This window comes from Calliopsis andreniformis, chromosome 10, assembly GCF_051401765.1.
Source record: "Calliopsis andreniformis isolate RMS-2024a chromosome 10, iyCalAndr_principal, whole genome shotgun sequence".
Lineage (NCBI taxonomy): Eukaryota > Metazoa > Arthropoda > Insecta > Hymenoptera > Andrenidae > Calliopsis > Calliopsis andreniformis.
Window position 1 is genome coordinate 17,624,573 of NC_135071.1, and position 19,981 is coordinate 17,644,553.

Sequence of the window (19,981 nt, forward strand, 5' to 3'; positions counted from 1 at the left end):
GCTTCTCGAGCCTCCTTTTTATTCTTTTTTTTTTTTTTCTATTTCATTAGGATGAATTATATAATACAGTTTTTCGATATGAGCTCAGAGCTCTGATGAGTTTATAGCGTGGAAGACGTTTTCTGATAGGTATCATCTTGGGTTCATCAGAAACGTATGGGCACGTTGTGCATAAGCAACATTTTTTGGTTTCAAGTTATTAAAGAAATTGTTTTAAGTAATGATTCTTGAAGGAACAAATATTTTAGTAAATTCCTATCTTCATAGAGAAACTTAGAAAAATCGAATATTATTGAAGACTTGTTTCACCCTTCAAATATTGTAAACTGTATTTATCTTTCAATAATTTCTATAGTTTTGCATAATATATATATAAAATTCCCTATAAATGCATAAAAATCTGCAGTTTGCTAATCTTAGTACGTAATATACTTTGTATGAAAAATATTCTGGGGTGTATGAACACACTGTGATATGGAAAGAAAGGTTCTACTATCAATTAGATATGGTATTAAGACATTGTGTAATTATTGTCGATGAATTCTATTTAGACAAGCAGTAATTTCATAACGAGAGCAAGAAAGTAGAATGAGGAACTGGCGCGCATTGGTTTCCTCTTTGATATCAAAGGTTGCGTACTCGAATTCATCCACATACTTCTTTCTACGAGAGCTTTCGTGATTATGATAACCAACGCCATTTCATGTTAAAAATCGCGTATCCATTTATATTGGTTATGCAAAATAGATTCTGTTTTCAGTTCTTCAATTTTTTCTCTTTTTTCTTTTGGTGCAAATAAAGGGGGATTAGGGAAAGAATTGCTGCAGGGTTTAATGAGACCCACTTCTGTAGAATAAATTACTAAAGGATTCCATTTCATGTCCCATTTACTTTCAAACTAAAATTGAAAGGCATGCTCCAAGAACGAGAAGATAACTCTGCTTATGAATGAGAAATTTTGTCAATAATTATCTACTAATTTCTATGATGGAAATTAATTAAATTATTCGTATCCATTCATTACGTATCTTTCGATTTTCATATAAACTGCTAGTTAGGAGTTTGAAAATTTAAAAATCGGCTGGCCTTGAATCATATCAGTCATGGCGAAAACGCGAAGGAAAACAGATAAGGAAGGGCGGGGATGGATGAAAGAAAAGAGGAGTCAGTTTAAAAAACCGAGAGGAAGAGTGAGACAGCGGAGGTGGGAGTTGCGCAACGAGGCTTGCCAAACTCGACGACAACGGAGCGATTGACCCCGCTCCCTCGTAAAATCCTCTTCTATGATATGTGTACTGGTCCAAGTGGCGCCTAGCGTTTCGATGACATTGGCAGACACGGGCCAGCAAATCCAGCGGCCCTGATAGGTCGTGCCTCGTCTATTTTCGGGACAGCTTTAGGGTTTAGTGGCCCCTGATTGCAGCTTCCTCGATCCACCCAGGAATCTCGTGCTTCCGAAATCTTTGAAAAAGAGAGGACTCTGTGACATCCGACACGTAGCGATAATTGCGAATATTAGACAGTTTTGGTGTCGCGGGTCCTTAGAAATTGGCGACTTGAAGCTTTCGGTGGTGCAAACTGTCAGTAGGACTCTTGATGACTTTGGGTGGGAGCAGTGTACACTGGTGAGAAAGAATTTTTTGCAGAATTTGAAGCTTCAGAGATTTTTAGACTTTTAAATTTTCGGAGATTCTTCGGGCCCAAGTGTTAAAGTTTTCAAATTCTTCAATTTCCAAATTTTTGAACGTTCAAATATTCAAATATTCAGATAATTAAATTTTCAAATATTCAAATTTCTAACTATTCACTTTTCTTAATACAAAACCTCACAAATATTTAAACACTCGAACACTGAACCTTAAAAAATTTGTATTCACCACCTCTTAAATTTTAGATTCCCGCGTTCCCAAATATTCAAATATGCAAATTTTCAAATACTGATTACGTAGCACGTATAACATCTACAGTTTAAAATTTAAAAATTCTCAAATATTCAGACATTGACGTTTTCAAACAATCCAAGCCTCGATTATTCGCATGCTGCAAGGATTGAAAAATCGAAAGCACAGAATGTTCATTGCCGCCCACATCCATCGCGTTCCGATAGTTTGACTAGGATCTAATTCGGTGGATGGTGGTGCGATCTGCCATGCGGTAAGTAAACATCGTCCAATTTTACAGGTTGAAGTCAGTGCTCGTCGCATTGCAAGCTGAATTAAAGAACAGTGTTATTGTTGCGCAGCAACGTCGGTGGAAATTAGCGATTTGCGCGTCGACATTACAGCGCTATTTTCGACGATGAGGAACATCATCGGACAGAGCCCGTTTTTGGTGGTTAAATCGGCGCACGATCTCGTTTTATTGAAACAGGGGGAGGAGGAAATACAGGCGAGAAAGTTGCAACACTTTCTTAGAATCGCTGACTTATCGTTTTCCTTTAGACCACAGATATTTGCTTCCTGGTAATGTGAACAATCTGGAGCGACTATTATACATATGTACAGTGATTAACTGTCAATTAATATAGTGCTAGTATGACGACGAAGTATGACAGAGACATTGGGATTATATTGTGAAAAGTAATTTCAATGTTTAGATATTTGAAAATTCAAATATTTAAAAATTCAAAAATTCAAAAATGCAAAACGATTCTACATATCAAAATGGAATGAAAATGAAGAGACAAGAAATTGCGTTTGAGGCTTCATTTCCGAGTTATGAAGTATTAAAGGAGAACGAAGAGTGTCTGACTTGGCGACTTATTCTACTGCCGACCAGGCGCAACCACTTTAGTAGAGTAAGTCTCAAGTCAGTCACATTTTACTACCCCAGGCAATGAAGTTATGAATATGAATAAGATAATATGAAGTTACTAACAAATATTCTGAATATTATATGAATATTTGATGATAGATATATGTGAACATTAGGTGAATTTTAAAAATTTTCTAAAGCTACAATATTTTTAAACAGTTTTAAACAGTTTCATATTGCTATGTTTGACTGAAAACTTTTCACCAAGGTTAGTACAATTATTTAGTCCTGCTGTGTACAAATAGAATTTCGAACTTTTTCATTTCTATCTTATCTTCACATCCAGAATCACAATATCAAATTCTCGACACCTGTCATGAAACTCCCTGTACATCTCCCTACACAACAGAACTACTGTGCAGAGCTGGTAAAGCTATACTCGAGACACGTTTTAACATAGGAATAATTTTCAATACATAGGAGAAACGTTAATTTAGTTGGCAGTTACGATTACATTGGCCAATAAGACGCTATATCTGAAAGTGCCTGTGAAATCAGACGATTCTATCCACCATAACCATATGGGTCCCCACTTTTTCCATCTGCAACCTCACCAGCTCTGTACAGTAAGGTACCAAACAGTCCAGCGTCAGTCGATCTCGTCTGCATATTCAAGGATAAGCAAATCGAGACGAAGAAACTCCGACTAGTAAGTAGAACGCACTGGAATTTTTCAATAGATTGTTGCCAGACTCCGAACGGAAAGTCACCACGATTTGGCACAGTTATTCTCGAGGATGATCTTCCGTTGGGTCAAGAACCTCCTCCCTTCCTCCCTTAGACGCGACTCCTCCCTCGTTGGAAAATCGCCGCTGGAAAGCGCTCGTTCCTGCACGTGGCACGCGTTCCCAAGAAACGATCGGTGGCTGTCGCCGAGTCTTAAGCCCTGTTCAGATTAGCCAAGCTGCTTGCGCTCGGGCCGCTCGGATTCGAGCAACTTGACTGTTCTGAACAGGGCTTAACACGACCCAAGACTCGGGGGAAGCGATAACACCGCGAGTCGTATACGTTGGCCCAATTTCAGGGGTGAGAGTGGGAATTTTCGCAAAAATTCAGAGTCCGAGCGGAGCGTGCGATCTCGGCGGCTATTGGGCCGAGATAATCGACCGGCGACATTTCGTCTGCTCGACTTAATTATCGAGCAGCTGCGCGTCTCCATAAATTACCATCGTGTCACCCAGCGGCGTTCGCTTCAATCGCTCGGATAACGACACTGATCGCGACGCTTTCATCCTCCCGATTTCGACTCACTTCGGCCCCTTTCATCTCCGTCTGTCCTCGCGCGACCTGTCAACGCGCATTATTTTATATTAAGAGGGTGGCCTGGGTCGGCCCTCAGTCAGAGAAATTCAATCCTTTTATTTTGGGTTTCAAGAGGATTCTGGAGAGATCCGAGTGGCCACGAGCACTCGATATCGTCCTTTTGAATTTTTGAAGGAGAAATTTCTTCTAAGGACGAATTGAAGAGTAATTAATATTTTATTGCGCAAATGGGTTCATTTAATTGTAAGGTATATTTGAAGAAATTGAGAATTTCCTATGGAGTGTCTTCCCACAAAAGTTTTCATAGTATCTTTAGGAATTATGCATGAATTTAAGAAAAACTAAAGAGACGTAAATGTGTACAGAGGGTACTCGACAACAGGTGTCAGAAATTTTAAGGGGTGATACTACATGTAAACATAGAAGAAACATTGAGAGTAAGACAAAGTAAAACTAGTAGAATGAGTCTCAAGTCAGACATAGCAAAACCATTAAAGTAGAATAATCTCCAAGTCAGACGCTACAGTCAGTAGAATAAGTCCCAAGTCAGACACAGCGAACCAATAAAACAGAATAAGTCAGACACAACAAAGTCACTACAGTAGAATAAGTCCCAAATCATACTTAAACTCATCTAAATTTAATTAAATACCGAAGCCTAGAAATGCCACCAAAACGTGCTACTCAAAATCCTCGCACACTGAAAGTCCATGCCATCTGTAAATACTAAAGGTCGACTCATCCTCCAGCCAACACTACCCTCTAACAGAACACCAATAAGAAGGTACACGATTATAGCAAGAAAGGTTGATTTATGGAGTGGAAACTTTCGTCGGTTCGCCCCCGCGGGAATTGCAACTTCGTTGAAACTTCATTTCATCGCGGAGTCGCGGATTACGCGTCGAGGTTGTACAATCGAACGATGGGGATGGGGTGCAGGACGTGTGGATCGTTCGTGGCCACGGGAGGGATGCTACGAGAGGAGGCGAGAGAGAAATCGCGATCTTGGCCGAACGAGAGACTCGCGTTCCCTGCAATCTAATCTGACCGCGAACGAGTAGAACAGACAGAGGGGGGGAGCAGGGGCGAGGAAATCGCGTGCCTGTCGATGTTCTATTCTTGAGGGCAAAGCGTTTTCTTTAATACGCAAAAGAGAAGCGAAACTGCGACTGACGAAATTCGTGTTAATAATGCGTAGTGGGATATGATGCACGAGCGCATGACTCGTGTTGTTTTTCATGAAAACAAACGATAGGAAATGTTTCCTAGAAACGCCTTGATTTCGTATCATCGATCTATATCACTTCGCACTTTGATCGAGTGCGTTGCATCAGGCTCCTATGCACGAGCTGCGACGAGCGACTTCTTCAGACATTTCTCATTGGTTAACGAGAGTTTATTGTGGTTACTTTGGTCCCTGGTTGGCTCTGTTCGTCAATTTCAGAGAGAGAGGAGGATTTTGCGAGCCGAATTACTTAGGGGACGCTCACTTTTTGAGAGGAATTTGGAGATACCAAAATTTGAAGTCACTTCAGTATCTAGAATTTTTAATACCTGAAAATTGGAATATTTCGAAATTGATAAATTTGGGAGTTTGAATATCTGGAAAGTTGAATAATTAGAAATTGGTATATTTGGAAATTGAAATAAGAAGATCTGAATATTTGCAAGTATTTAAAAATTTGAATATTCGAAAATTTCAGGGTTTCAATATCCGACAAATTGAATATTTTAGAGTTTCAATATCTGAAAAATTGAGTATTTCAAAGTTTCAATATCTGAAAAATTGAATATTTGAGAGCTTCAATATCCAAAAACTTGAAAATTTCAGAATCCCCAAGCGTTTCAAATTGAAAACCATTCTCAAATTCACACCGATAACAAATTTCTCACAACTCATCATTTTTTTCTCCCAGTCACGCATTCCCCAACGCCTCCCGAGCCGCCTCACGAAACTGGCCGCTATCAGAAGCTCGTGCTCTCGCGACAAGGATCAATCGCGAGGGAAACGTTTCATAATTATCGTCCCGGAGATGCGCGAAAATTTGAAACCGCTCGGGTTCACGGTCGATAACTCATAGAGAGGCTGGTTGACCTCTCGCACGCGTGCTCCTCCGAAAAACGCGATCCCCTCTCGCATTCTTTCCCCCCTCGAGGCACGCTCGCGTCGAGGGGCGACGAGGGAGGGGTCGCCGCGATAACACGACGCGGTTTTCGATTAGTCGGAATCTGGTTCGACGAAAAAACGCGATCCATCCGCGAGCGAGCGTCCGCCAATTGAATAATCGTTTTGCTCTGCTCGCGATCTCCCTCGGCCTGGCTGCGCGGCAAGTAAACACGCACGATCGTCGCTGCGGTGCAGCGGGACGGCAGCTGAACGCAAAAACGGAGGTGACTTCATGCGTTGATTACGGAGGAGCGGTAATTAATGATCGATCCGAGCGAAGGAAACGCGGGAACGATAGAGAGAGGTCAGCACGCTGACACCAGGCCTGGCTTGTTGATACTGCGTGTAGTTCCGGAGAGGCGAACGGAGGACTGCCGTCTGGCTGCTGGGAGAATGACACTGGATAGGGGCAGGGGCTTTCTTCGAGGGCCTGCCTCTGGGTTTGGGCCTGGGAGAGCTTTCAGCGAGGGGAGTGGGGTGTCTTTGGACACGGTCACATTTCACGATTTTTGTGATTAATATTGTAGCAGTAAGGATGGGTTAGGAGGGTCTATGAGTAACGAGTTTAATTTCGTTTTTTGTTACTGTTTATCTGATTGGTTGTAGAGGGTAGTCTTGGTAGGAGACTCAAAGGAGTGCTGTTGTGGAAGCATTGCAGGGGGACTGTATTGTGACGTAAGAGGCCCACAGTGATCTGCGCTTTCCAGCTGTGCTCTTAGCCTGAGCATACACCTAGCAATAATCAGTGATCGATAGTTTCGTCAGTCTGAAGATTAATTAGAAATTCCATGTGTCGATTGTCTTCTCATCCACTAGATAGAAAAAGAAGAATCGTTCAGTCTGTGATCGACTCTTAGATCGAAAATTGGTGTACAGTCTACGCTTAGGCTTAAGGGTGTAGCCAGAAAAGAGCATGCCACGAGCTTATAACGAGTGACTACTGTGCAAGCTACAGTCTGTGTACCACAGAGTCTCTGCGAGTCCTTAGAACACTCTAGACGCTCGTGAAGAGGTGTGTACCGATGCCAGCCAATCACCGTGGAGCGATGGAATCGACGACGATAAGCTCGCGAGCGTGGTCGGCCAAAACAGAGGTGAACCGTCGATAAGAGCTATTACGCGGCAAGGTGCATGACTCCTCGTGCTGTACGTAAACACTCTGATAATTTCGCGGTATTTATTGGTCGGTTATTTCGGCGATACACCGAACACAACAGGGGAAGGGGGAGCAGGGCAAAGGTCAGGGACTCGGTAGCCTGAGATGTCTAATTAATTTGTGACGCGACGCCTGTTGGAAGACTCGATCAGACCATTACGAAACGTTTAAATGCGCTCATTAAGCATTTAAGACGACGGCGGGGACTGAGATTGATATCCTCTGCTTCCATTGGGCAGAACGATTTTGGATGTGTGAGGAGATACAGCGATCCCTTATCGCGCTGTAGTATTTTTGCTGCTGATATATTTTATGGCCTACTGACAAATTTTAGTTGCCGTTCGACTGTTTGGAACAACATGTCGTGTTGAAACGAGTGTCACACTGGGGCGGCTTGGCATCAAAGATATCGCGATGAGCTTTCTTGTAGAGAGAGTGATTTTTTGTATAGAGAGTGTTATACAGGGTGTTCAAGCTGAAGCAAGCTATCTAAATATTTTCTCTGTTTTCGATAACACGAAAATTATTCATGGTTTCATGGATCATGGAAGAGGAATCTTTGTTTAGTTTTTTAGACTTTCGTGTTATTAGAAACGAAGGAGATATTTATATGGCCTGCTTCAGCTTGGACACCCTGTATAAAAGACCATGGGTGGGGTGTATTCTAAGGGATGATTCTAGACCTCAAAATGAGATGAAAATAAAAATTAAGAAAATCGTATTTGAACCTTCGTTTTTTAGGTATATAAGGTAAATATCCCAATACCTAAACACTTAAGATGCTAAATACCTCAGTAAATGGACCATCGAAAACTTCGTTTATCTCAACACTTGAATAGCGTCCCAGTAACTGAACATACTAACTCATCACGTTATTCCATATCAAATATCCGATTGTCACTCAAAGTTTCACTTTAAGTTCTTAAGATTTCATGTGCAACAACCTAATACGATACTACCGTTTGCCTTTTTATCAGTAGCATTGGTTTCATATTAGAATTTAAGCTTAAAATGAAATAAAACTGGCGTCCAGGTATGGGGTATGCTGACTACTTTTACCTCAAGCTTTTCTCTTAGACACTCACCGAATCTTTCTCAAGAGTCCCCAGCGTTCGAGGGGGACGCTGTTTGCTCGAGGGAAAACGGGAAGGAGCGAAAACCGTCGCCTTGGAATGCAGCGACGAGCGGAAAGTTACGAGGCGATAACTGTGCGCACGATAACCGGACGCTGATCGCGGATATTCTGTCCCGTGGCGCCCGACATCGACGAGATTCTCCCTTCGAGACCCCTTCGTCTCCCTCTGGTGGTCTGTTGTCCTTGGGCCTGTTGCTAACGATCCAAAAACTGCCGTTTTGAGGCAGCTAAATCGCGAACGTGGCCGAGTGGAAATTTACTGGGCTTTGATTAGGTCTGCTATGTCGAGAATCTTCTAGAATGGTTAACGTGGCTCTCCAGGTGAGAGAAAGTTGGGAAGATGCGAGTAAGGGAAGAGCTGAGGATACAGTGCTCCCTCGTTATGGGCTCGCGAGTTCTTATGCGAAGGGACAGGAACGATGGGAGACAGAAGACGATTGGAGGATTGAACGTTGAGTCGCTTTGGTTTTATCGCGAAGCTGCGAAGAGTGGTAGCTGTACATGTGTGTAGATTGTTCATTTATTTATTTATTAGCGGGATGTGACGTAACTCTTTGATTCGTGTGTTAGAGTATATAGGTAAGAGAAATGTTTTCAAAGTGAAAGGAGAGAGATGTAGAGTAATATGAGAAATTGACAGTGTGACATGGGCAGAGATAAGATGGAAATAAATGATATTAAAATTCGACTTAAACAGACTTTCGATGTGATTAATGCTATGTATTACTCTATTAATATAATTGCATTAACCATATTATAAAATACACATAGTCTAATCTGCTCTATTCTATCATAATGTATTATAATCTATTATAGCCTATTACAATCTTTTACAGTCTATTCTACTCCTCCCAGCGCTACTACAATTGATACATAAAAAGTATCAAAATTAAGAAGAAAAAAAAAGTAAAAATTCTGAACCACCACAATCCAGTCATAAAAATCATTGACCTACATTTCCAGATGGATTCAAGAGCGACGTAAAGCTGTGGTGCAGGTTGCTGCTTCCAGGAGCAGTGAAAAGAGTGTACAATCTGCAGAGCAAGCAACTAGTGAAGCTGTTCTCTCGCCTATTGCTCCAAGACGAGGACGAGATGCTGGAGCATCTGGAGCAGGGAGACGTGGCCGAGACGATTCGCGTGTTTTTCGAGAACAGTGTCGCTCTGAAACCAGCCCACCACAGTTCACTGACCATCCAAGAGGTAAAGCGACCCGTGACCGTAGGATCTTTGAGAATTTCTCGCGAAAGAGGGAGGCTAGCGAGTCAATTAATCGAGCGAAGCCGCCGGATGAAATTTATAAATTTCTGAGCGGGGAGATCAAGGGATAGCGCATTATCTCTGTAATTTGCGGCGCCGCGAACAAATGATTACCACGGAGATGCTCGGAATTTAATTCTCGTGGGCGTTTATCCTAGTGATTTATCTTGGCAGTTTCTGTTTCTTTCCTTGGTCGCTTTTCACGATTTTTCAGTATTAAGGGATTACATGGGCGCGAATATTTTGAACAAAAAAATATTTCTACAATTTTTAGGATTTAGTTGCACGGGATACTTACTCGATATAAGCTCTCCATCACTTCTGTTTACCGAAATTAGTGTTTATTGTACTCTTTTTGTGCAAGAGGTATCCAAAATTCTGACTCTTAATTCTACCAAGTTTCTCGAGTCCTTTCTGATTTTTTATTTTATAATTTCTACCTGCATTACTGAGTTTTTATAATAACTATTTTCTATCAAGTGTCTCTGGAGATCAAGGAAATGTGCTAGAGTTACAGAAGGACAGAGGTAGTCTGAAGAAATTTAAGAAACCCTGCTCTGTAAGCTCATTGCTTATAAAGAGTCGTGAGATTATTTCGATTAAGCGTAATATGTTTTTCTATAGCCTTGAATATAAAGTAATTCGAATTTTCTCGGGTCATCGGATGAGAATCAGACTGTCCTGGACACGTACCATCCTTTCGCGATTAAGTTGCATAGAGTTTCGATCGGCAGAGGAATTCCTGTAACGTGTCCAGGGTTCCTAGGACCCTGATGGCTTACTGGCAGGATCTTCGCGACAAATCGAACACTTTTCCGCCTCTGAAGCAAATAAGGTAAAACAACTCGTCCCAATTCATCCCTCGTCGGATGAATTTTTTTGTCGACAGGTGGACGACTTCCTTCAGAAGTTATCCTTTCTAACCAAGGAGGACGAGCAAGTTCATCACTTTCGTTCGATAATATCCAGGTAAACTGTTAATTACTTTCGACTGACCAGGGAAAAATTACGTGATTCGCTTTTTAGGTGCACTGCAAACGATTTGAGGATGATCGTTCGTCTGATTAAGCATGATTTGAGAATGAACGCTGGTCCTAAACACATGTGAGTTTCTCGAGCAGGAATTTCAGTAGAATCAGTCACAAGTCAGACATAGCGAAATCAGTAGAATAAGTCCAAAATCGAATATAAGAAAGCTAGTAGAACAAGCATCAAGACAGACATAGTAAAAAGCCAATAGAGTAAGTCCCAAGTCAGACATTTCAAAGCTAGTAGAATAAGTCACAGGTCAGGCACAGCGAAGTCAGCAGAATAAGTCTCAAAACACACAGCAAAGCTAGTAGAATAAGTATCGAGACAGGCAGAGCATAAAGCCAGTAGAATAGGTGCAAGTCAGACATAGCAGATCCATTAGAATAAGTCACAGGTCAGACATGGCAAAGCCAGTAGAATAGAATAAGTCCCTAGTCAGACACAGTGAAGTCAATAAAGTAAGTCTCTGAATTCTCATTGCTCTGTCTATGGTATGGCTCTGATAGCTTGGGAGCTGTGCACGAGGATGCATACGAAGCTTTTCAGACATCGAGGGACTTGAACAGCGTTATCGATCGATGTCTGCAAGGCTCCTCTCTGAAACCTGGGAAACTGTCCCCTTCAGGATCTCCTTCCAACAAAGTTGCCCTGTCCCTCATGACACCTGTTTTGCCCATGCTGGTGAGCCACTTCTACTTTCACTGCTTTGTAACACACCTCGAAGACTCTAAATATTGACGAGCGACTGTAATAGGCAGAGGCTTGCAAGTCGGTGCAGATGGCGATGAAGAAGTGTCCAAGTGGAATGCTGTCTGAAGTGAAATACGATGGAGAACGGGTCCAGGTCCACAAAAGGGGCAGCGAGTTTAGATACTTCAGCAGATCTCTGAAGCCTGTTCTCTCCCATAAAGTAAATACCTTATTAGATCAATATACAGTGTTTCCTCGATGAAAACTTCCTACGTCATTTCTGAGGGATTTAAAATGACACAGGTTTCCTAGCTCCACCTTGACAACTTTGTTTTACATCATTGAAGACACGAAGAGAAGCACATGGAAGCTGTACTCTGTTACTTTAAACATCTCATAAATATTATAATTATCAAATACCAAGTTTCCAGCGAGAGAAGATAGTCTAAAGTCTAAAGATTCGAATCTTGCACACTGTCAATCCTTTCAGGTGAACCTCTTCAAGGATTATATTCCCGAAGCCTTTCCAGATGGCGACGATCTGATTCTGGACTCTGAGGTTCTCATGATTGACACCAAAACAGGGCAGCCACTGCCATTTGGCAGTCTGGGCATTCACAAGGTTCAAATCGTCTTCAAAACCATTTGAAATTCGAGATCTTCGTTAGATTGCTTTCTCGAAGTTTCATGATCGTTTTATCTTACAGAAAGCCGAGTTCAAGGACGCCACTGTATGTCTGTTCGTGTTCGACTGCATCTACTACAACGGGGATGTTTTGCTGCACAAGTAAGTTTTCCAACTTCGTTTTCACTATCGACAGCTTTCACAAGATTCCCTTGCCTGTAGAACCATGCTCGAGCGTAGGCGAATACTGAAGGAGAGGATGACTGAGATACCAAATAGAATAATGTTGTCGGAGGTCCAGAGAGTCAATGTAAATATCGAGTAATTATGCTTGAAAATTATGGATGCGTAAATATGAGATGTGGGACTGTTTCAGGATCCGAAGGATTTGGCAGAGATGATCGCCAAAGTCTTCAAATTGGGACTTGAAGGGTTGGTACTGAAGGATGTTAACGTGAGTAGTTGAAAAATTTGGAATCCTTACATAGTTTTAGGTTTTGCTAAAGGGGACAGAATTCACAGTGGTTCTTGGATTCTTCGACAATAATAAGTTACAAATAAGAGTCTATTTTTTCCAATGTAAGAATTATTTTAAGCTTGAGCATACCAAGGAGACATTTATAGAAAATATTCTAAATATCAGAATATCTTCATATCTAACTACTTGAATATTTGAAAATTTGAATATTCGAATACTTAAAAATTTGAGTATTCAAATATTTGTATATTTGAATATTTGGCTCTATAAAAATTTGAAGATTAGAGGAGAACCAATTTTGAAGAACCCAGTAAGGTCTTTACCTTGATATGCTAAGGGATGAAAACGATGTCCTTTCAAGTTAGAATCAATATCGATGTAGCAGAATGTTTAGTGAATCTAGCACAGCCCTGAAATCTCCACCATTCACAGAGTAAATACGAGCCAGGCAAAAGGCACTGGCTGAAGGTAAAACGAGACTACTTGTTCGATGGCGCGATGGCCGATAGCGCAGATCTCGTCGTGCTTGGCGCATGGTACGGTACAGGGAACAAAGGTCTGTACCACTGTTCCATAACGTTCTTATCATAGCTGTCACAAAACAGTCTTCCCATCACACAATTTCTCCGATATCTCCCTCTGATCGCCCCATTTCCAGGTGGCATGATGTCAGTGTTCCTGATGGGCTGCTACGACGAGGAACGTAACCGATGGGTAACTGTGACCAAAGTGAGTTGAACTCAGAACCAATAAGAAAAACAGAAACATTATTCTTCATTGAAAAATAAAAATTCGGTGTTCAGGTGCACACAGGTCACGATGATGCAACTTTAACGATGCTACAAGATGAGTTGGACATGATTAAAATAAGCAAGGATCCAGCAAAAGTGCCACCCTGGTTGCTCGCGAATAAACCCATGATCCCAGACTTCGTGGCGAGGGACCCAAAGGTAGTTAGCAGCGGAGGTACTTTGGAAAACTTTCCTTGTTTCGCGTTCCCACGTCTCTTCATGCATTACAGAAGCAACCTGTGTGGGAAATAACGGGGGCGGAGTTCACGAATCAGGGGGTCCACACCGCAGACGGAATCAGCATCAGATTTCCAAGAGTGACACGTATCCGTGGGGACAAAAATTGGTCCAGTGCTACTACTCTCAAGGAGCTGCGTGCTCTGTTCAAGAAGAGCTCGGATTCGATAGATCTTAGCCTTCTTCTGTCTTCTACTTCAGGGTATGCTGTGCCTCTATTTTTGAGTTGTTTAATTTTTAGATATCGAAAGTATAGAGTTTTTCAAATTCCTAAATATTCTAGTTCTCAAATAGTGAAATTTTCAAATATTCAGGTTCCTAAATATACTAGTTCTCAAATATTGAAATTTTCAAATATTCATATTCCAAAGTATCCTACTGCTCAAATGTTGAAACTCTAAAATATTCAAATTCCCAAATATCCTACTTCTCAAATATTGTACTTTTCAAATATTCAAATTCACAAATATCCTACTTCTCAAATATTCAAATTCATAAATGCTCCAGTTCCCAGACATTGCAACTTTTCAATATTCAAATCCTCAAATCATCAACTCTACAAATCATAATTACAATACAATAGACCTCTCACAGCTTGTATCTCTCTTCAAGAATCAAGAAAGAAGTGGACATTAAAAAAGAGATCAAGACAGAGTTCCCTTCAGACACAGAAAAGAAACCCGATAAGAAGTCCAGATCCCCAGGGAAGAGGGAGTCTAGGGGAACCTCGAGGACGTTATCCCCGAAGAAGGAAGGGAATCGAGGAAACTCTACTATCGACACAAAGTCGAACGATAAATTAAATACCTTGCAGAGGGATGAAGAACGGGCAGAGTTTTATGCTTTTGTGAAGAAGGATGTACGTGCATATGGGCGAGTGGAGTTTTCTTTAATTCCAAACAATGTAGGGTACAGTTTCTATACAGTGTTTATCTTCAATATATTTTCCACGCTGATCCACAGTACATAGAATACTCCGCTGATGGGATGCCGCTGAATTGGATCGAGGGTCGTAAACCAGCTCACGGCCTTCCGGCTGACGCAAAACCACTGTCGAATTTTAATGACAACGAACTGGTAACACTTCTCAGAAGTTTACTACCTACTATTTCTTTGTATCTTAGATATTTTGAATAATTATTAAAGATTGCAGTTTGAAAACTTCAGAAAATTTTTTTGAATTACTTTTAGAGGTTTGAATTTTCAAATATTCAAGTATTCAAAATTTCAAATTTTCAAATTTTTAAATTTTCAAATATTCAAATTTTTTAAGTTTCAAATACTTAAATTTTCAAGGACTGAACCTTCCAGATATTGGAACTCTCAAATTGTCAAATATTCAAATATTTGTGAAATAATCAAAGCTTCAAATTACAAATCCCCGAATATTCACGTTTCCCGAAACAATTTTCAGAGATCCAAGGCGATTCTGAGGGGTGCTCCAGTAGCCCTAGCTCCAGGATTCAGAAAGAGCAAGTGGAGTGATGCCCAAAACTTGCTCAAAACGTATCCTTTCACGTCATACCAAAAACCTCCGAATCTCGATTACTTTATGTTCGAAACAAGTTTATCGCTGAAATAAATACTATCCAACTCGCTTGCTCCCGCTTGATTAACACGATTCGAATCGACTTGAGGGACGTTCCTTAATTACTTCTGGGCGAATACAGGATCCAGCGAAATGGGTTACGTTTCCACGACACGTAAACTTGCGAGGAACCTAGGGAGGAGATGGGGAGTTGGAACGAGAGAGTTTCTTTCGCGCTTCAGCACCGTTTCTAGGCTCCCTCGAGGCGGATTTAAAGAAGATGACCCTGCTGGCTAGTAGGTCGATTAGCTCCTCTAGACTCTCGTGATAACGGGTCGCGGTTTGCGGTGAATCATCTCTCCTCCAGTCCTAGTTCTCATTTTGCTCTCTAGGGTTGAATATTTTCCTTAATTCTACTGTGAAATCGACAGTCTTGGAGCCAAAGTGTTAAAACGAGAAGAAAGATCCATGGCAACTTATGTAGTCCACCCTTGCTCGGAGATCTTGTCCTCTGCCATCCACGTATGTATTTTTTATATCGTATATATATTTAATAAAAATAACGAAGGAACTTACCTAATCAAGAAACGCAATTCATAAGAGTTAACAATTTTTAAAGGTCCCCCTTTTTATCATGAGTATTTTACTAATTGAACTTTCAGACTGTAGAATATCTTCAAGGAATTTCTCAAACAAGTACACTATCTACATATATTTTCAAAGTTCAAAGTTAAAGTAAAGTTCGAAGTAAAAGGAATTTTTCTAGTACGTGGAAAATTTCTATGTGGAAGAGACTTCTATAATATTGAAATCGATAAACATACTTCCCTTTACTTTTTGACTCACTCACCCATCAATAATAAGAGTACAACAGAACAGACAGTAGACCATCAAGCCCAATTTAAAACGACAGCGTAATAAAATAAAAAAAGACTGCCCTGAAACCTGCCCTGACCCACATATGGGTCATGACCTACCACCTGTTTCACCCTAAACGTATTAAAGCATACGATTACCTCCCCCAATCTCTTCATCTGAAACCAAATCGCAAGAATTCCAGATAGTAAAAGCAACCACAGTAGCTATCCAAGCAAGGAATCGTGTTTTCAAGCGTCCCGTTAATGGACGTTTCAAATTGATCGGATGGTAACGGAATTAAACTCGGTTAACACCGTCTCCGCTCGTGGGGGCGTTAAGTCGACTTCCCAGAGGTGGAATTAGCCAGCTGTTTTAATCGTCAGCGACAATTTCTCGCGCAGAAGTCGGGCACGATTTCCGACGCCAATATCTCGTCGGCTCCCTCGTTTACACGTGCCAACGTTCGGTTTTCCAGGAGTTCGAGGACGTGCCCAAGACGGCCAGGCACGTGAATGTGTCCTGGCTGGAGGCTTCCGCTTCCGCCACGGAAATTCAGCGGCCGGAGGAGCACGCGGTGGGACTCGCTGCTGATTACTGTTCCTGTCCTTGTCGGCACCGATGACGAACGCAGTGGCCTTGTTTCGTTTACAGGTACTGCATCTTTGCGATTTTCGTAGGCTACTGGGGAGGAACATTGTTCTGGCCACGATGGAATCGTATAGATTAGTGGTGGACAAGCGACGAAGTGAGAGAAGCCATAGGTGGGTTACCAGAAGTAGTGCTACTGGAGATGAGAAAATTGCAGAGGGCTCTAATTGGTTATACTGCAGTGGGTGTGTTGTCTTTTCGTTTGACAATAGCACTGGAAAGTCATACTGTATGTTGGAATTATATCGTTTTATAATGAGTATTAATTGTTATACACTTTGAAAAATTAAGGGGTCACTAATTTTGGCTGAAAAAGTGTCGATTTTTGAGTTACTGTAGCTGCAGAGAATTATAGAATTTTGTAGTATTTTAACTGAATTATGTGAGGCTACAGCAGGTGTTAGAAATAAAACGAAAATCAATTAATTGTTGAGAAGAATGAATTGTCTAGAAGACGAGTGAAAAGTGTCTGACTTGGGACTTATTCTACTGCAGGAGTATAGCAGAATAAGTCAGCCACAGGCAAATCAGTAGAATAGGTCAGGCACAGAAAAATCAGTAGAATAAGTCTCAAGCCAGACGAAGCAGAACCAGTAGAATAAGTCTTAAAACAGGCACAATAAAGCCAGTAGAACAGGTAAGTCCCAAGTCAGACAAATCAGAAGCAGTAAAATAAGTCTCAAAACAGGAACAGCAAAATCAGTAGAGTAGGTAAGCCTCACGTCAGACACATCTCACATGAATTTTAAGTACAGAAAAAACTATGAAACACCTATCCCCATAGTTACTTTTATTTATAGATACCATTTATACGATTTCATCATTAACATTCGAATAATGTTCTCAAAGGTGAATTTTCTAATATGATCACAGTCTGCTGGAAATGGTGTCCGCAGAAGTAGAACGTCGGATATTGATGCCAGATAAGGGGAAAGTGGTCCGGACGTTCTCTCGAGTAATCTTGCGTTATTTAATTATAATTAGCGTAAAGTTCGCAGTTTAGAGGATTCTGATTACAATCGGCGGAGATTACAGACGCTATCAATTCCGTGATTTTGCTCAGCAGTTTCTGTAAAACTGTATCACTTTATCTTGGATTGTACGCTGTGTACCTTCGTCTTTTAGATTCAAATTGAGATGCCCTAGAAGCGAGTTTAGTCGCAATCGGAGGAAGATTCCCAGTGATTGCGAAAGCCTTTACTAAATAGTGCAGGGAACGTTCGACCATTTGCCTTACGATTATGGTTCGAGTACAGATTGCTGCTCTCAAAATATAATCTCTAACAGTTGAGAATTTTGAACGAATATTAACATTAGAATCGAAATCGATTTAATTACTTTTCCTTAACGAATGCTGAATAAAATTAGAAGAACGAACGCAAAAACGTTGCCTCTGTGAAATGTATAATTTTGATACACCAAAACACATTATAATCTCTAGTGTTAATTAAGTTCCAGCGTTAAAGTGGTATTTTCATTAGGAGAGGTATTTTCATGTAACAGCTTCCTTAATATGAAACATAATTACACAAAAAGGTCACTGTACTCTCTGGAAACATGCATGAAAAATTGCAAGTCCTTCAGCCTATCAATTTCCAGCTTCAAAAATTGCCAAAAATATGCCCAGAAAATTATACTTTCAATTATACCTCTAATTGCACCTCCAATAAAAATACTCTTCAAGCATTTCACTGACATGTAACTACTAAAGTAAACTCTCACCTAAGAATTTAAGAACAATCGAAATACAATGAGTCAAGAAACTATTCCATCCAACACAGAAAACACCCTGCTTCGTAATTCACCAGCGTGCAATCGATAGATCTATCGTCATCGACGTCTTACTCTCAATATTTTTCTCTGTTCTCACGTGCACATGCAACTTCTTATTTATCGTCATCGTTTACAGGTCGCCGACGCTCCCTTGGATCCTCACAAGTCTCAGTCTACCAGGAACCTTCTAAGGAACATTATCACGTACCATTTTCCATGCAGAATTCGCGCCGATCGATGAAAATTGTGATTTCAATTAGAATTCTCGAGCGAGGCGCGCGCTCGCAATAAAAGGCTCATTGGAATCGAAAATGTTTCGTGTTATTCCTTTCCATCCCTGCGACACGGCGATATTACAACGGAAATAAACTCTTTATTGAATTCTCTCCGGTGTTCGTACATAACAGTCATCGTGTGCTGAACGTAAATTCTGATTCGCGACGGTGCGCAACGTCACGATTCGCTCTGGTGTCAAATAATGAACAGCCATAAGCTCTATTAAGGGTGGAACGGAAAAGTGAGACGTGGCTGGTCGCCCTTCGGATCTTCTTCATATTTATCTTGCTAATCTACGATTTTCTTTGTTAATATCGGCCACGGTATATCATGGAAAATGGGCTCCAGATACGCGCTATTGTTCGCGAGTAACCGAGACGCTTGGCCATGATATCTTAGCAGCGAGAAGAATTAGGATTTCTAGCTAATGTGATCCCTGTTATGCCTGATAAAGGGTGTTTCTTATAAGTAATTATTCTTCTCGGGTTACAGCTACGCCTTCGACTTTTCTAGCTTTTATGTCTGCAAAGTTTCTGAAATAGGGATTGAAGGTTTTAGCTACTGAGAGTCTAATACACTGAAGATTTTAAATTTTAAATATTAAAGATTTGAAACTTTCGAATTGTCAAGCTTATGAAGTTTTAAATTTGTGAATATTTCAGTTTAAATATTTTTTCATACTCTGATTTTCATATTTTTGAATATTCTAATTTTTGAATATTTCAATTTTTAAATTTTGAAACTCGTAAAATAATGAAAGACTAAGCTTCATATTTTTTCAATATTCAGAGTTCGTTTAGTCGTCTCAGTTTCTTTAAAAGGCGTAACTATAAACGTGCACCTCTGCATTCACTCTCAACATAAAATAAACTAGACAAGATACTCAAAAATATTATGCAATGATACTCGACAAAATTCAAATACATTTTACGTGCTCCACTTTCTCATCCCTGGACCCCTCTCGATCATTCCACAAAATGAAAAGTGGTCCAGATATTGTCGCAATATTAACCCTGAGCCAGACAGAAGTCTAAAAGTGGGTTCTTCAAACACACACCTCTCGTCTATTACTAAATTACTTATTCCCATGAAATCGACAAGTACTTTCGAATATGAAACATAAGGTCTCTACCGCGCAAACAATCTTCCAAGAATTGTTACAGAAAGCAAACAGAGCTCGTACATTTTTCCATTTTCGCGCTCGAGGAACTCTCCCCTTAATGTTCCTAAGGTTACCAGCTATAGCAGCAG

General features: G+C 40.7%; 1 protein-coding gene across 1 annotated transcript in view; it reads left to right on the forward strand.

Annotated features, from left to right (window-relative positions):
- The window catches only part of Dnalig3 (DNA ligase 3), a 40,643-nt gene extending 21,877 nt beyond the window's left edge, over positions 1 to 18,766 (forward strand). The window contains exons 4-22 of the mRNA XM_076387628.1: positions 9,499 to 9,737; positions 10,684 to 10,763; positions 10,821 to 10,898; positions 11,333 to 11,507; positions 11,581 to 11,736; positions 12,007 to 12,138; positions 12,224 to 12,303; positions 12,364 to 12,451; positions 12,518 to 12,595; positions 13,052 to 13,175; positions 13,278 to 13,348; positions 13,423 to 13,569; positions 13,641 to 13,849; positions 14,260 to 14,506; positions 14,611 to 14,724; positions 15,062 to 15,153; positions 15,607 to 15,697; positions 16,509 to 16,684; positions 18,591 to 18,766. Of these exons, the coding sequence (XP_076243743.1) occupies positions 9,499 to 9,737; positions 10,684 to 10,763; positions 10,821 to 10,898; positions 11,333 to 11,507; positions 11,581 to 11,736; positions 12,007 to 12,138; positions 12,224 to 12,303; positions 12,364 to 12,451; positions 12,518 to 12,595; positions 13,052 to 13,175; positions 13,278 to 13,348; positions 13,423 to 13,569; positions 13,641 to 13,849; positions 14,260 to 14,506; positions 14,611 to 14,724; positions 15,062 to 15,153; positions 15,607 to 15,697; positions 16,509 to 16,655 (2,348 nt within the window). The 3' untranslated portion in view covers positions 16,656 to 16,684; positions 18,591 to 18,766. The remainder of the gene's footprint in view (positions 1 to 9,498; positions 9,738 to 10,683; positions 10,764 to 10,820; positions 10,899 to 11,332; positions 11,508 to 11,580; positions 11,737 to 12,006; positions 12,139 to 12,223; positions 12,304 to 12,363; positions 12,452 to 12,517; positions 12,596 to 13,051; positions 13,176 to 13,277; positions 13,349 to 13,422; positions 13,570 to 13,640; positions 13,850 to 14,259; positions 14,507 to 14,610; positions 14,725 to 15,061; positions 15,154 to 15,606; positions 15,698 to 16,508; positions 16,685 to 18,590) is intronic.
- The last annotated feature ends 1,215 nt before the right edge of the window (positions 18,767 to 19,981 follow it).